The sequence below is a fragment of the Tympanuchus pallidicinctus genome, unplaced genomic scaffold (assembly GCF_026119805.1).
Source record: "Tympanuchus pallidicinctus isolate F22 unplaced genomic scaffold, pur_lepc_1.0 scaffold16, whole genome shotgun sequence".
Classification (NCBI taxonomy): domain Eukaryota; kingdom Metazoa; phylum Chordata; class Aves; order Galliformes; family Phasianidae; genus Tympanuchus; species Tympanuchus pallidicinctus.
Genome location: NW_026294679.1, coordinates 18,191,026 through 18,207,780, shown reverse-complemented (window position 1 = coordinate 18,207,780; position 16,755 = coordinate 18,191,026). Strand labels below are relative to the sequence as shown.

Below are 16,755 nucleotides of genomic sequence, written 5' to 3'. Positions count from 1 at the left end.
CCAGTTTTGATTTATAATTAAATTAGCTTCTAATTTGCAATATGTGTGTCTGTGTTTAAAATGTATCTAATCTGTGAAATTGAGGACGGTGCACTTTAAATGAAAATCTACCTTTCGCCTCAAGGGTTCCTTTATGAAGGGACGGCCGGGAGGGCAGCGTTCAGCGGGATGGCGGGGCTGTAATTTCCATTAGGGGATGTCAATCAATCCCGCTTTTCAATACATCAATTAATAAATCCGATCGGGGCCGCGGGTGCCCCCCCGGGCGCTCTCCGCCCGGCTGCGGCAGCGCGAGCGGAAGGCAAACCCGGCAGGGCCCGACCCCCCCCCCCCCCGGCCCCGGGGGCCGCGGCTCGGGTCGCCCCGGCCCCTCCCCGCGGAGCCGCGGCCGCCGGGTGCCGTGGGCGGCGGGCAGCGCCGGGCCGGCCCCGATGTTCGCCACGGAAAGGGGCCGGGACGGGGGGAAGCCCTGCAGCTTTCCGGCCCGGCCCCGCAAGCGCAGATAGCGGAGAACGGGCGGCTGGGAGAGGGACGCCGAGCGGGAGCGGACGTTCGTACGCCTCTCCGTAGTCATCATCGTGATAATAAAGCCCGACCGTTCGATTTCAAAACGGCACGGCAGGGAACGCACTGTCACCGAGCGCCGCCGCTCCGCTTCCCCCCCGCCCGCCCCACCGCTCTGCGGGCCGGCGCTCGGCGGGCCCCGGTGCGGGAGCGGAGCGGCGGTGTGCGGGGCTGAGCTCCGCGAGGGAAAGGGGTAACAAGAAAGGAGAGAGATGGAGAGAGAGTCTCCCCGGCAGCTTGATCCCATTAGCTCCGTCCTTGGGTTGCATATTTATACGGTCTAGGAGGTGAACAGATGGACTATCAATTTAATTCCATCTTCAACACCATCAGAGATTGATTTTCTACTCGCTTTTAATTTTGCCATAATTAATTAGATCATTACAACTGTTTTCTATTGATCTCCCTATTTAAACCTCAGATGCAAAGGGACTTCGGCAGATCCTTTAAAAATACAGAAGGGAAAAGGAGCGGAGGGGGTGACAAACTTTCCGAATGTGTTTTTTTTTGGGGTTTTTTTTTTTTTTCCGGTTTCGGCTCAGAAGACATTCGGTGCAGAACAGCGACAGAAACCCGCTCTGGCCTTTCCTTTTAGAAGGCCTTTTTCGTTGCCTTTCCATTTTTTTCCCTTTACGTGTTGGTAAAGCCGTATAATATTCGTATATAATACAAAACAAAAGCGCTACGTTTAATTGATTCGATCAGGAAAATACAAACTCTCGCGCGTGGACGTGTGTACACGCACATATCCAGCCCCGCGACGCTTTGGCGAGGAGCATTTCTCGGGACGCACCCCCTTTTCCATGGGGGCTGTGCGGCACGGAAGGGGCTGCGAGCTCCGCTCTCTCCCCCTGCCGCCCCTGCGGCCGAGCGCCGAACCCCTCCGCCCCCGGGGCCGGCACCGGCAGCTTCGCATTCGCAGCCTCCGTTTGCGCTTCGGTCCTTTTCCCCCTCCCGAATCCCTAAATTCCAAACCCGGTTTACTGACGTGATTTCAAAGAACCGCACCGCCTCGTTGTGTTTTTACCGCGACGGGAGGAAAACCCTTCCTCTCCGACGGCTCTCGTTCGGAGCTTTGTTTGAACATCATAAAATTGAAGAGTGGGAGGGAGGGGGCCCGGGGGACCCGTCCGTCGGTTTCGGGGAGCGGCGCAGCCCCCACGTCGGCCCGGCCTCGATCCTCCGCCCGCTGCCACCGGCGCTGGCCGCGCGGAGCCCGGTGCGGTGCCGGCAGCAGCGCGGCAAGCGGGGCTCCGGGGGGGGTTGAGAGCTGCGGGGTGCGGAGAGCTCGGGCGACGCCCTCAACTTTTTACAGACGGGAGACAACTCCGGGCTGGGGCAGGGAGCCGGCAGCGCTGGGGAGAGAGCGGGGGCCCTGTAGGAAAGGGGGCGGCGGGCGGAGGGATAGAGAGGGCGGGGGGGGGGGGGGCTGAGGGGCGAGGGAGAAAGAGAGAGCGGGGGCAGGCGGCCTCCTGCCAAAGGAGGGAGTCGGGGGGCCGGCCTCACCCCTCCCTGCTGAATATGCAGCGCCCCCCGCCCCTTACCTGCTCTCCCCGAGCTCTGAGCCATGCTCCTCTCTCTGCCTAATGGCCCGGCTCCCCCGGACGGCTGCAAAGAGCGGATCCGCCGCGGCCTTTTCTTCGCTTCTCTCCTCCCCGCTCGGGTGTCTTGCTTTCCCCCGCTGACTTTCGAGATCTAGGCGCAACCACCCAAAACTAAACGGTTTAGATAACAACGCACACACACACACACCACAGCAGCACCACCACAAAAAAAAAAAAAAAAAAGCCAGCCACAGAGAAAGAAACGCCGCTCTACTGAGCCGGGACAGGCTAAAAGGAGGGGAAAATAAATAACAATCAAAGCAAAGGCAGCACTGCTGCTTATAAAAGTGGAGAGGGACTCACCTGCCCCGGTGCGGCGGCGGGGGCACGGGGCCGTGCGGGGCAACGCGGGGCTCTGCTCCCCCGTCCCTGCCCCCTCCCACGGCCGGCTGCCTGCGGGGGGCTTTGTTGCGACGGCGCATTCATTTGTTGTCTTATTACTATACACATGTGCGTGGAGAGGGGCAGCGGGGACGGGAGCCGAGGGGACGGGGAGCAACTTCCTCGGAGTCGGGCTGGGGGACTGGCAGGGTGGGCAGGGCCGTGCAGCCCCCGGGGCCCTGCAGCCCCCCGCTCGGGGTGCGGTGGGAGCGACCCTGGGCTGCCCGGGGCGCTTTGTGCTGCCGGAGCCGCCCGCCCGTCTGCTGCGCTTTCACCGCCGCGTTTCGGTGCCGGCTCCTCGGCCGAGAATAAATAACGAATAAAACAAAGCTACACGGAAAATAAGAAAAATTCCCCGTGCTAAAGACATCACCGAGCGAATATTTTTCTTTCTTTCTTTCTCCCCCTCCCTCTTCCATCTCCCCATTGATTGAAAGTCTCTCTCAGCTCCAACAAGGAGTCCCAGGAAAAATGAACCATTCTGCTATCGATTCTTCATTAAAATTACATTTCTGCATTTGCTAAATTGGTTTTAAAAAGCTTCCCCTGTTATTATTGTCTTGTCAGAGCCGGCGGTGCTGGGCAAACAGTACTTAAAGGCGCGGGGCCTCCCCGGGATGGGGCGGGCGGGGGCACTGAGCGCCTCTGTTTCTTTTTCTGAAGTGTTTGGGAAAACGTTAACAACGCGGCCAGGCGAGGAGCGTGCCACGGACACGGGATCGCTGTGGAAATAAAGGTGGTGCGGGGAGCGCTTTCCTCCATAACACTTAACGAGCATCGATTGTCGCTTCGAGCAAAGGAAGAAAAGTTTCATTTTAAATATGAAAATGGGGCGCCAGAAGTCGATAGCGGAGCAATGAGCATTTTTCCATCCCGCCGCGGAGAGGGAGCAGCGGAGGCAGCAGCACAGCCAGGGCTGCCCGGGCGGCCCCGTTCCCAGCACCGCTGCCGTGCGCTGTGTGCGGCCGAGGGGCTTAAATAGGGGCGGCCGGGCCCGAGCGGCCCCGAGGATCTCCCCCCGCTCCGGGCCGGGCTGGGAAAAACCCGGGAGGGACTCTGGGAGATTTGCTTTGAATTCTGCAAATCTCTCTCGAAAGAGCAGGGAAGCAGAAATGTCTTCCTGATGTGTTTATCCCCTAATCAGTTCATTAGTTATAAACAACATGACATTAGAAGTTAGGAGGCAGTTGATATTAATTTTTATTTAACTAGTTGATGTTTAATCCGTCACGCCAGGCTGCTTAGAGAGAGCTGCCTGACACCAACCAGTTAGAACTTCATACGGCGCTGCTCGGGCGGCGGGACGGGCTGCCGGGGGGGGGGCACAGGGGCGGGGGTGGCACCGAGGGGCGGGGGGGCAGCTTAGGGGTCGGTAAGCACCCCTCCGGGATACGGGGAGGGAAGGGGGAAAAAGAAAAACAGAAGGCGTGAAAAGGCAGAGAGAGGGATGGGGAGAAATGTGCCGGGGGGGGGAGAGGGGGGGGGGGGGGGGGGGGGGCAGGCAGCGTGCATGTGGGGGCCAAGAGGAGCCCCAGGAAAGGGCGACCCGGGGGCTCTGGGGAAGCCGTGCGGCTCTGTTCGTGTGCGTCAATCCTTGCCTTCACCCAGCGGGCCCTGCCCGCCCCCCGCCCCGTGCCCCCAGCCCTCTCGGTGTGGGGCGGCCCTTGCGGCTGTGGCCTCGTCCTCCCGCACATCGCAATTAGCGCTTCTTGGAGAGCCCCGGAGAGCCCTCGGCAGCCGCTCCGCGCTCCTCTGGCGGGCGGCCGCTCTCCGTGTGGCTGAACCCGGGCGGCTGTGGCTGCGGGGAAGGCGTTCCTGTCCGCCACCCGAATTTTAATATCAATTTCCATATTAATCAATCACCCCATCTATCTGCTGGATGAAGGAAATACTTGGCATTCCGAAGAAAATTGCCTGTTTTCCTGCGGTTAATAGTTAACTCCGGAATAGAAAGTTCCCAGGGAAATGCGGAGGCAGAGCGGGAGCAGCCCCGCCTGCGACCGGGCAGCAAAACCCTCCCGGGACCCCCCAGAGCCCCCCAGGCACCTTCCCGAGCCCCCCCGAACCTCCGCTCCAGGCCCAGACCCCACGTCCCCACGTTCAGGCAATAGCCGGGACCGATGTTGTAAGGAACAAAGTCCCGAGGGGATGCGGGCGGGAGGCGGCGGGCTCCTTCCCCTTAGATGGAACAGCGGTGACCGCAACAGGTAGCGGGAGGGAACAGGAAGTTGCGCACCTGTGGGTGCTTGCTTTGGGACAACTGAGGAACTCGGGGCCTTCCCTGCCGCGTGGTGTTCGTTTTCCCCGGCCGGGAGGCACGGACCACCTGAGGGGGGGCCGCTGGGGCGGGGAGCTGCACCGGGCCTGGGGCTCCCTCTGGTCCCGGTTCCCTGCGGTGCCAGGGTAATTTCAGCGCTGCAGTGGCGGGTGCACGAAAAGGGCCGCGTGGGACGTACGCGTGGGCCGTGGCCTCCCCGTTGCGAGGAGCGAGGGACACGGCCCCCGGCGGGGGGGGGGGAGCAGCCTGGCAACGTTCGGCAGCACGGCGCAATGATTAACCCCGGCCCTCGGAACAATCAAAGACAAAAACGCAGCGGCACCGCGGCCCCCGCGCCCCTCCGCCCCGCCCGCCCGTCCCGGGCTGCCCGCGGGCCGCCAGGGGGGGCACTGCGGTGCGGGGGTGGTGCGGGGCGGTGCGGCCGCTGCAGTCGCAGCCGGGGGAATCTCGAGCTGCGCTGTGCTCCAGTGAGGCTCCCATCCAGGAGCGCTGCCCCGAAATGCTCGCACGCGGCCGGGACGCCCCATCGCGTCCCTCCCGTCCCGCCAAGCCCAGGCGCAGTTCGGGAGACCTTTCCCTTCTCTTCTTTCTCCCCTGGGAGCTGGGACAAGTTTCCAGAGCCGGCGGCTGTCCCCGGGGCCGGGCTTTGAGCTGTAACTCTGCTGGGTCAGGGGAGAAATGGGCTGGGGAGTACAACGTGGGGGCACCCGATCGCCTTTCCCAGAGGCGAAAGAAAGGAAAGGAAAAGTGGGGTATCACCAGTAATCCGAGGGGCTGTAGACGTAGAATGTGTGCTGTGGTAGTGTGTGGAAGAAGGGAAAATAAAAAGGATGGATCTAAATGAGCGATAGGAATCGGGATGAATGGATGGACAGGAGACACATTGATTTTTACTGATATTAGAGAAAAAAAGGACTGAATGAAAGAAGGGGACGTTTAATTTGCAGATGAAAACAGGATGGATGGATGGATAAATAGAGTGGTGGTGAGATTTTAATATGAAAAATGAAAAATATGAGAACAGAGAAACAGAAAATGAGAAAATAAATCCTGTAGCTTTTGTGGACAGAGAGAAGGGAGTGGGAGAGCAGGAGAGGAGATAGGCAAGGAGAAGCAAAGAGAGGCAAGGGAAGGAAAGAAAAAAGGAAAGGAAAGGAAAGGGAAGGAAAGGGAAGGAAAGGGAAGGAAAGGGAAGGAAAGGGAAGGAAAGGGAAGGAAAGGGAAGGAAAGGAAAGGAAAGGAAAGGAAAGGAAAGGAAAGGAAAGGAAAGGAAAGGAAAGGAAAGGAAAGGAAAGGAAAGGAAAGGAAAGGAAAGGAAAGGGAAAAGAGAGAAAAGAAAAGGACAAGAGACTAGAAGAGAAGAGAGGAAAAGGGAAGAAAAGGGAAGAAAAGGGAAGAAAAGAGAAGAAAAGAACAAGATAGAAAAAGAGAGGAAAAGAAAAGAAGAGAAGAGAGAAAGAGAGGAGAGGAGAGGAGAGGAGAGGAGAGGAGAGGAGAGGAGAGGAGAGGAGAGGAGAGGAGAGGAGAGGAGAGGAGAGGAGAGGAGAGGAGAGGAGAGGAGAGGAGAGGAGAGGAGAGAAGAGAAGAGAAGAGAAGAGAAGAGAAGAGAAGAGAAGAGAAGAGAAGAGAAGAGAAGAGAAGAGAAGAGAAGAGAAGAGAAGAGAAGAGAAGAGAAGAGAAGAGAAGAGAAGAGAAGAGAAGGGAAGGGAAGAGAAGAGAAGAGAAGAGGGAAGAAAGGAAAAGCAAAGAAAAAGTTTTTACAGGGCCTTGAAACAGTTAGCAGACATCAGAGCAGAGGAGCATGGGTGCCAGCCGGTTTCCCCACGGCCCGTTTCGGACTCCCAGAGCCCCGCGCAGCGCCGTCTCCGAGCCGCAGGCACCACTATCCGCTCCTTCCTTGTGCGGTGCCCACCGCAGGCAGCAGCAACAGTTCCCGGTCCCCGAGGGGCACAGCGGGAGGCCCGGGGGGAAAGGGGGATGGGGAGGGGGGAGAACAAAGGGGCCCCGGGCGGGCAGGGATGCGCCTCCCGTCCTGGGCCGCCGTCCCCGCGTCGGTGGAAAACTGCGGTGGAAAACTCCGGTAGCCCGGGAATTAATAATAATAATAATAAGGGGAACGATAACGACAAGGGCGATAATGCGTTTCCGTCTGTTAAAACCTCGGAAATAAATGTCGTCCCCCAGCCGCCGCCTCCCGCCTTCCTCGGTCCGGGACTCGCGGAGTTCCCTGCGCCGGGGGCCGGGTTCGGTTCGGGAGAGGTTCCTCAGTGAGAAGAGCAAAAGCCGGAGATGAGGCTCGTGCGCGCCCTTCTCCTCGCCCCGGGAATGCGGCCATTGTCCCTGCACGGGGACCCCCGCCACGGGCTGGGGGCGGTGGAGAAATGCGAAGTTTGTGGCTCCGTCCCCAGTTCGCAGCCCTCGCCTCCCTCCTCTTCTCCCCCCGCTGCGGTCCGGTTGCTATAGAAGGGCGTGCGGGGGCACGGCTGTGTGCGGGGAGCGGGCTGCAGGGGCCGAGGCAAGCTAATTTCCAGCCGATTTCTCATTACTTCTCTTAGCGCCAATAAGGAAGAGAAAATTATACACCCAGCACACGTTTTGGCCACTTCATAAAAAATGCAGATTTGAGAGATGATGTGAAATGTGCCCTCGAGTCAATGATTAAAGATAGCTGACTGCATTTTTTTTTTCTTTCCCTATTTGGAGTAGAGATGAGAAATGCCCCTGAGCTCTGCGGGTCCGGGAAGGGTCCTTTAATAACTGATAAATTGGCCCGAGCCCCGCACCGCGCCCCGACGGCCCCTCACCCGCTTCCCGGCCCGTCGGGGCGGAACGCGGCCCTGTGCCGAGCGGCGGCAGCGCCCGGGAGGGGGGCGTGGGAGGGTGGGCAAAACGCGGTGCCTGCAGTGCCCCCCGCCACCGGACAAAGAGGCCGAGCCCCGCCGGGGGGATCGAGACGCCGGGAGCTGGGCCTGTCCCTATGGCATCGCGGGGTGCGGAGCTCCGGGGCCGCCCCGGGGGGGTGAGGAGCAGCCGCTCGGCTCCCGGCTGCCTCCAGAGCATCCTTCCCTTCGGCCCCACCGCAAACTTCAGAAGAAGTAAAAATAGAAAGAGAAAGATAGAATGTGTGTGTGCGTGTGTGGAGGGGCAAAACCAGAGCTTTCCAGCCCGCTGGAAGAAGAAATGTGTATTTCTTTTCTCTAAACGCTCCTAATTTTTCAACCCAATTGAAAATAATAAAATGTATAAAGAAAGCAGGGATGCAGCTTTCCAGAGCTCAGCTGCTGAATAACTCCTCATCAACCGCACCGATTTCTTTGATTAATCCCGGGGTCTGAAGCAGAAGCAGTTCCACTGCGATACCTCACACGCCGAGCTGCTCCTGCTTCCCCGCTCTGCGAGACTCATTTCTGCGCAACCTTTGTAGCAGTCATTTCAACTCCTTTCCCTCTAAACAAACTCCTGTCCGAAGCGGTGCCACTCTCCACTTGCTCCCAACGCCCATCGGTTCCTTGCCACCAGCCCACGGCCCGCAACACCCCCGGCCCCGCTCCCCCCGCCCCGCACACCCGCACCCCGAAGCCCGAAGCCGTGGGCCCGCGGCTGCAGCTCACACCGAATTGAGTCCGGCGGACAGGAGTAAGTGGCAATATACACACGGAATGTGCAACACAAAAGCAGATCTCTGTATCAAGACGAAGAGTGTTTAATTTATATATATGTCACGGCACGTAGCCATTCCTTTTTCAGACAGCTCGGGCACATTTCGAGATGCACCTGTGCAGAGACGTGGAGGAGAACGCTCCCGCACCCTCCTGCACAAATAGAGCACACCGCCGCGGCGCCCCAGGCAGCCCCGGGCCCCGCACCCCTCTGCCAGGTGCTGCCGCTCAGAACACCGCCCATCACTTCGCACCCTCCGCACTACTTTACGCCGCCGGCTCGGCTGCCGCTCGCTTCCCCCGCCCCGGCTCGGCCCGCGGCCCTGCTGCCGGCCTTGCTGGGTGTGGGAGCAGCGTGCGGGGCCGGGTAGCGTCCCGCATGGGCCCCTCCGTGGGGCCGGGGCCCGCTGCACGCTGCCGTCGGGGGTCTCGGGTGCCCCGCGCCGCCGCCCGCCCTCTTGTGCCCCGCGTGTGCGGAGCGGCCGGCGGGGCTGGCTGGGGGCTGTTTGCGGGAGGCGCTAATTAGAGTGTAACTGCCAGGTCATTGACTTCGTGCTGCCGGAGTCGTTGTTTCTCTCTCCCTCTTTGACGGGGAGCAGCCCGGACCGGCGGCAGCGGGAGCCGGGATGGGGGTGTTGTCCTGCAGCCCCCGGCAGCCCCGCACAGCGCCGGCTGCGGAGTGCCGGCCGCGCTCCCTTTGTTGCTTTGTTGCAGGTCTCGTTCCGAAGCCGAGATGAGAACGCGGGGAGCGTTATCGATGACTTTTAAATAATAACAAAGGGGGAAAATAAAAATAATTAGCCCCGCCTCTATCTAGTTTCAATTACTCTAATTAAAAACCCGAAAGGCAATTCCTAGGCAATACCTAATAATAGAATTAGCGATCGGATCCATCATTTCACACGGGGATTTACTTGCGGGGGTACTGCGCGAGCTCTATTAATAATAATAAAAAATCCTGCTAACCCTCTTTTTAAAATTAATAACTCTGTAATTATAATAATTTTATGTGCCTTTTTATAAGAAGAGGTTAATGTTGCCACAGTCTGGGGATGGGAAGGATGAAGCGAAGCGAAATACTGCTGCTTAAACTGACACCTTCCTATTTTATTAGGAGACATTATTATTATCAGACATCTGCAGGTAGAGAATTAAAATTAAAATCGCTTTCAACAATTCAATACACTTTTTATCAGCCATCTATCTGAAAATCACGAACATTCATCATCGGAGGCATTCTCCCTGAAAACAAGAACCCATTCAAATTTTATACAAATTATCATATTTATCATAGTCTGAAACTCCGGAGTAACATCTCCACAAACTGTCTGCCAACTCCCCGGGGAACCGCGCGCCGCTCCGCAGCCGCTCAGAGCGATTCCCTCCCGCTCCTCTCTCCCGGCCCTTTCACACTCCGTGCTTCCCGAGGCTCGGAAGCCCCTAAACGGAGCGCGGAGCCGGAAGGATGCGGCGGCACGGAGCGGGTCGCGCTGCCCTCCCGCAGGAGGACGAAGTTTTGTGCCGCGCAGCGCTCCGCAGCGGCCCGCAATCCGCGCCCGCTTTGGAAGAGAGGCATCTATTTCTTATTCAGGCCGACGCGTTTGCAGGAGAATATTATTATTAGCACCGGTGATAAAAGTGATAACGATGGCTGATTCCCCTCCGAGTGTGTTTGTTTGTTTGTTTGTTTTGAAAGCGCTCCCGGCGCTTCGCCTTGCGGAATTCGGTCGGAGCGGCGATAAATACCGGCTGTTATTTATGCGGACTCTCGGTGCCGGTGACAAATGGAACGAGCCGGCGCTCCCCGCTCCCCCTTTTGGATGAGGCAAATCGCGGCCCGCACTTTGCTAATGACAAGAAGTTCGTCAGCGCCCGAGCGGGGGCCGCGTGTCCCCCGCCGTGTCCTCGGCCCGTGGGGGGGTCCGCCGCCCCCGGCCCCGGGAAGTAAAGTAGTTCTGATGCCATGTTTGTTAACTAGGTTATCTAGGCTGTAGAAGATTTTAATGTTGAATTTTATAGCTTTACCACGCTCTACCGTCCTTGTGAATATTGTAATATTGCATTTTTTACAAGTTACTCTTCTGTTAATGTTCCAGCTAGTAACTTTTATAATCCTCCTCAATGAAATTTTTTTGTATTCTTCCGCACCGTTAACCTCAATGGCGGCACCTCAGCCCCTGGCAGGAGGCAAAGATGAAATGAATTCCTCTTTAATCAGAAATAATAATAATAAAAACACACACAAGGCTCCCTCCGCCTTTTATTTCAGCTTCCCTTTTTGGGGAGGGGGGCAAAACCTCGGCAGCCCCCAGTGCCATCCCCTGGCCCACGCTGCCCGTTTGGTGCTGCCTGGTCGGGTGGGCTGGGGGAGGCCACGTCCCCGTGCCCCCGCCCCTCCTTGCTGACATCCCCGAGCTGCCCAGCAGCAGGGAAGGTCAGGCCCCAAATCTCTTCGTGCACAGAGTGGGATGCTCACGGAGCAGCGGCCTCGGAGCAGTGCTGCCACTGGGCTGAGCTCTGCCTGCTCTCTGTTGGCTTCAGCTGGAGGTGCCCAAATCCTCGCTGCTCGCTCTGCCGGGTGCTGAGGTGGCTCGAGGACAGGTGCACACACAGGAGGCGTGCTCAGGTGGAATCACATTAAAATATGTACCTTGAGGTGTAAATAGGACTGGAAGTACCCACACAAAACTCCCCAGCCTCCAGATGCCCTTACAAATGAATTAGGCTTCCAAGCACAAACGATCAACGCCCAGCAGCAACAGGAATCGTAACGCAGTAACGAACGGAGTGCCCTTTAGCACGGGGAGCGCACTCCCAACACAGACTGGATGTTGTTATTTCCCTTGGTTGCTGTTAGCACGTAAGAACTTCGTTGCCAGGCTCAGCCCCAGCCCCACGTGAACGCAGTACCACCAGGTTTGTGCACAGGGCGCTGGGGCTGCCCAACACCTGGCTGGCTGCTGCTGCCGTGGGCCTCACCCCACAGCTTCTCCCCTCGGTCTCAGCTCCCAGAGCCAGGTGATGGCATGCAGCTCCCAGCTTGAAGGATTTAAAAACGTCTGTTTTTAGCAAGGAGAAGCTTAGCTCAAGCCTCAGCAATTAGCTGGAAAGGATGTCAAGTTTATTCTTAATCTGCTGGGATCTCACACTGATTTGTGTCTGTTACCAGCTTTGGGGGCTACAGTGGTACTCTGATATATATTTTCTTAGTCAAAACAGCATTCTTCTTTAAAAGCACAGAACAAGCTTTCTAGTCATTTCAGAGTATAAAGATCATTTTCCTCTCAAACAATTCTATAGCTGGGCCATCACATTCATTCATGTGGGTCAGAGTCAAATCAGTCCGTAACAAAACACCCAAAGCAACTGATTTTCTTGTTCAGCTATACTATGTAGAACAACTGTTATTACTTGGTTATTATTATTATTACTTTTTTTATTTTTTTATTTTTTATTATTATTTTTTTTTAAGGTGAGCAGGTCTCATAGGTGCAAATTTACCTAGAAAGAAGTGAAACAGTTCAAGGGAGACATATTATTTCAACAGAGCTGTTATTATATTGATATGATGAAGAGTGATGGCTTTTAGTTGCACCAGGAGAGGTTCAGGTTGGATATTAGGAAACATTTCTTCTCAGGAAGTGGAGAGGTGTTGGAACTGCATAGGGAGGTTGGTGGAGTCACTGTCCCTGGGGGTGTTTGAGAAGCGTGGAGATGTGGCACTGAGGGACATGGTTAGTGGGCATGGTGGGTACAGTGGGGATGCATTGATGGTTGGACTAGATGATCTTAGAGGTCTTGTCCAACTTTAATTCTTCCATGATTCTATGATTCTATTTAAGTAATTGATATTCTGGTGTCACTTATAAGGCAAAGGTTTTGTTCGAGATAGTCTTTGCTCAACAATCTTGATTTAGGAAAGAATTATTACTCTTCAAAGCACCTCTCTGAGAATCTCATGGGATGCTTTTCAGAAAGTGCTCCTCAGAGCTAGCACAGAGCAGATGAGCAGGAAGGGGGTAACAATACTGCCATGCAGTGGGGGGTGATGAAGAGTGGCTGAGAGATACAAAGGACAGTGACAGAGCAAGACACCTGAGAGAAGGGCACCTTTTGCCTTCAGGCCCCATGCTGCCCTACACTGTTGCTCTCCAGGGGCTCTGCCTAGTCCCAGGCCCTTGCCTGCCCTGTCTGTGTGGTAGGAGCACCTCTGCCTCGGGCCTGCCTGAGGCACAGCTTTAGGAAAGCTGTGGTGTCCCCTGGACTCCTGTGTTGGCTGTACAGCATAGTTGGTCTCAAGGTTTGTCTTTCAGACAAAACTTTGACATGGGCTCCTGTCTGGGCTCCCTGGCTGGGTGATGGGGAATGTATCCGCTTCAGGGAGGGCATCTCTAAACACGCAGACACCTCCACAGTGACATTACTTGTGCTTGAGGGGGAGGTGAGAAAGTGTTTCAGTGTCGCAGTGTAGGCACACACACCTGTGCATCCCTCAGCATTTTGTGCATGTCCATGTACAAACAGCCTGGGGATTCTTGTATGTGAACACATACATGTGTCAGACATGGATGCGAGTGTGTGGGGACACAGCTGCATCCATCTCTGCATATGGTGGTGCGTGTCCGTGGGCAGGGAGCATGGTTGAGCCGTGCTTCTCCTCCAGCTGAGTGCCAGTGCAGGGCAGCAGCATTGGGAGGACCTTGCCTGACAGTCTGCCACTGTGAGATTTGGTTGCAGAAGATGAAGCAGAATAGACAAAACAAAAGTTATTTTTGTCTATCAGCTGAAGCATTATAGAGACATCAATGAGCTCTTGTCTCATGCCAGCTTAATTCCTAGTTAATCAGCAGTCTGCTTGGGCAAAGGAAGGAACTCACATCAGGGGCTGATGATGAGCCAAACTTTCCAACACTGATTCTGGAGCCTGCAAGGAGCCCTGAGTACTGCTCTGCAGCATTTGGCTGCATTGCTGCCCACTGCACAGTGCTTTGGGTAAGCGGCACACGTTACCTGTGTCCCAGTAGGGACCACTCCTAGCTAGGGAACGTGGGCTGGTCCTTTGGCTGTCCCTTCCCACACATTCAGCAGAGGCTTATTCTTGACTGTATTTAATCAGATACTGTATCCAGGCAAGTCTGAAATGGCATGAATAATTCCAAGGCTTCCATCCCTTCTCTTGGGGCGCTCCACATAACCCGCAAGTTGATTTGTGGTTGTTTCACTCTCAGTGCATCTAGAGAGACCTTCCTCTGTCTTCTTTTCCTCATTCATGAATGGAGTCCCTCCTTGCTCATGGGATTTGCATGTTGCAGCTGAGGGTCAGCTCTCTGCCTTTTCTAACCTGGCCTTTTTATCCTCTTGCTGAAAAGCAAACTTCCTCTTGTTCTTCCAGCTGTTTTCTCTGATGCCAATGGTAAGTGAGGGTACCTGCTTGCTCTGTGACTGGCAGGTGTTTGTCACAGGCTTAAGGTCAAGCTAATTAACGTACTGATTGCACAGATCCTGGCAACCAGCCTGAGTCACTTTCTGGGAGTGGGTTGTCCTGTTTGTGCAAATGCCCAGCCTGAGTAACAGGAAGCAGCTCATTCCTGCCTGTGGTCGCTGAGGGTTCGATCAGAAAGTTACCATGGGGTAAAATGAGTTTGAGAATGCCTTGAATGTTGACTATTTCAGGTGGTTTCTGTGCATGCCTCGTCCTGCAGCACCCTGTACTAAAGGCAAAGTCATCAAGGGCAAGCTCTGCCTCTCCTCCAATGGGAAAAAAAAAAAAAAAAAAAAAGATTAGGGCTAAGTTAGGGTTAAGCTGCTGTGAATTTCCTAGGTATGAGAAAGCACCTGTGGGCAGTTGTTATGGTATAGCTGGAGTTCATGCCCTATCTGCTTTCGCACTGGGATTTTATCATGATTAAGTGTAGTGCGATTTAACCATGTAAGTCCTAGCACATGAACTTGCCTTCAGCTTTGCAGGATGGACTTACACTCAGGGATGCCAAGCAGGCAGAGGTTTATTTTGTACTTGAAATGGAACTGATCAATGAATCATGGATACCAAAGCCATAGCTGTGGCTAAAGACCTTGTATGTTGGACCATAGGCAAAAAATGAGTGGAAAGTGTTATCTTGGCTCTATCGTAGCTGTTGGGCTGACAGTTGACAAAATTTGGTATCATCCACTATTGTGCTTGATATGTATCGCTTCATGTCATTAATAAACCTGTGAATTGGCCTGACACCAAACGCAGCCATTCCCTCCCCTGTGCTGATCATTATCGTGCTACCCTACCTTTGCTTTATGGGCCATCAGCCAGGTTTCTGTACACGTGACAGTGCTCTGTGCAAGCCCATCTGGTGTTGATTTCTTACGAGAAGTTTGCCAGGCCCTTTTCTCAGGGCTACTACACTACTGCTGGACTTTTCTTTTTGTTCCCCTCAGTACTGATATGGGTGTCCTTTTCCCTGTCTCCCCCATGGCCTTTCTGCAAATGGTGTTCATCACTTTGCTGCAAGCCTCCATAGCCCAGCAGAGGCCAGCATGAGTGTGTGCAAGGTGCAGCACGAGCATACGGCACAGGCAGCCTAAAGGCAATGGGGAAAATGTTGAGAGGAGGAAGAAAGGTAATGAGAAGGGAAGTGGCTTGTATTGCTTCCCATAGCATGCTCTCATCTCCGTTTGCCATGTTAAGTACTTCCAAATCTTTTCATGCCTTTCTCATTTCAACTAGAGGTCCAGGAGCAAAGAAGGACATATCTGAAGCTTGTAATCAATGTTGATCACTTGGGAATGATCCTGGGTAGCCTCAGCAACTTTGGCCTGGGAAAATGGAAAGCAGATCCTGAGAATACTTTACGGTGGAAGTACGCAGTCAAAGCTTGGCTACACGGGACAGCAGAAGAAGCCCAGAGGAAAGGATACAGTGGTCTGGAGATGGGTTCCTATCCTTAGGTCTCCCTGCTGGGTCACTGGCCAAATGTAGGTACTCCTTCTTGATAGAGCCAGGCTGGCAGAGTTGTTTCCATGGCAGTCATCACATCTCCCTTTGCAGTTCATGGTGTGCACTACTTGCTGTGTGTTAGCAGGTGGTTTGTTAAAAGATGCATTACTCTGTGCAGTCTTTTCATGTGCCAGAACAGAGGGTAGGCAGGTCTTTGCAGTGGCTTCACTGGGCTCAGGACTAACTAAGGATCTGTTCACCTAGAGTGCTGGATATTTGAAGCTCTCCCTACAGGCAGCAGAACCAGAAATGTAGTCAGGGAAGGTCCATCTGGCCATCCAAGCTACCTGCTGGAGCAGTTCCTCAGTTCACAGGCTGACTGTGCCAGCGGAATGTCTAGGCTAGATGAGACGAAGGGCTGGGAACACCTGAGGGAGAGGGGTCTGTGGGTCAGACAGCTGTATAAGACAGGAAGGACTGAGTAGAGATAATCAGGTCTGTCTGCTGAAAAGTCCTCTGTCTCCCCACTTCTTCTACACTGGTGGATCCCTTATGGTCAGTGCTGAACCAATGCATATCCCACCCTTCCTCTGTCCTTCCCAGGTCTCTCCTAGAAGTGACATGCAGAGAGGACTGCTGCAGAGAAAAATGTGCTTCAACTGTGGTACCCAGCAGGTAGAAAATGCCCCAGGATATCTGCTTTGGTTCTGTCCGTCTTCCTGTCAGATTGAAAGGAACCTGTAAACATATTCCAGCTTCTCTGATTGCATCTGAGTCACCCTGGGCTCTGCTCTGGGGCCTTGTTTGCTCTTTGGGAAGTGGTCTTTCCAGTTCTCACTCCCTCCTTGCTGCACCCGGATATGCCTCAAGACTTGGCTCTCCCCTGTCAGCCCTAACAGTGATTAATAAGGACACACATTTCCTGGGTTTTGCACCCATTTTTCTTAAAGTCCTGTCTGCCAGTGGTGAGGAGGCTGAGATTATATACCACTGGTGGCATGTGGAGGGCCTGAGGGCAATGAGTCTTGGAGAGGCTGTGATGCAGTTCCAAACATGGAGAGAGTACAGGGCCCCTTAAAGAAACAAAGTCTGCTGTCTGCTGTAGGCTTCCTGCAGCTGGAATGGAACAGTGGGATCTGTGGTTCATTGTTATTCACACTGACACCCTCTCAGAGGTGTCAGTCTCTGTTGTTATACTCCTGGCTTTTGCAAAACATAGTTTCATTGTCTCAAAGATCAAGAAAAGGCAACAAGTGGTCATCCTGGAAGATCTCCCATTAAACTTGGGGCTTTTTGTTTCTCGTGTGATTCCTGTGAGATGTGACCTGACTGCTGTAA

The 16,755-nt window shown here is 54.8% G+C and overlaps 1 protein-coding gene and 1 long non-coding RNA gene across 5 annotated transcripts in view; one reads left to right on the top strand and one right to left on the bottom strand.

Moving 5' to 3' along the window:
- Positions 1-3,146, bottom strand: part of PAX2 (paired box 2) — an 85,188-nt gene extending 82,042 nt beyond the window's left edge. For 2 of the 4 annotated variants that reach the window (XM_052678122.1, XM_052678125.1), the window contains exons 1-2: positions 2,472-3,140; positions 2,109-2,259 (exon numbers count right to left, since the gene is read on the bottom strand). In XM_052678122.1, the coding sequence (XP_052534082.1) occupies positions 2,109-2,259; positions 2,472-2,618 (298 nt within the window). In that variant the 5' untranslated portion in view covers positions 2,619-3,140. Of the gene's footprint in view, positions 1-2,108; positions 2,327-2,471 lie in introns of those variants that run through there. The other 2 variants (XM_052678123.1, XM_052678127.1) reach the window with 2 other exon arrangements.
- The window catches only part of LOC128078179 (uncharacterized), a 314,575-nt gene that overhangs the window by 189,252 nt on the left and 108,568 nt on the right, over positions 1-16,755 (top strand). The window lies entirely within an intron of this gene.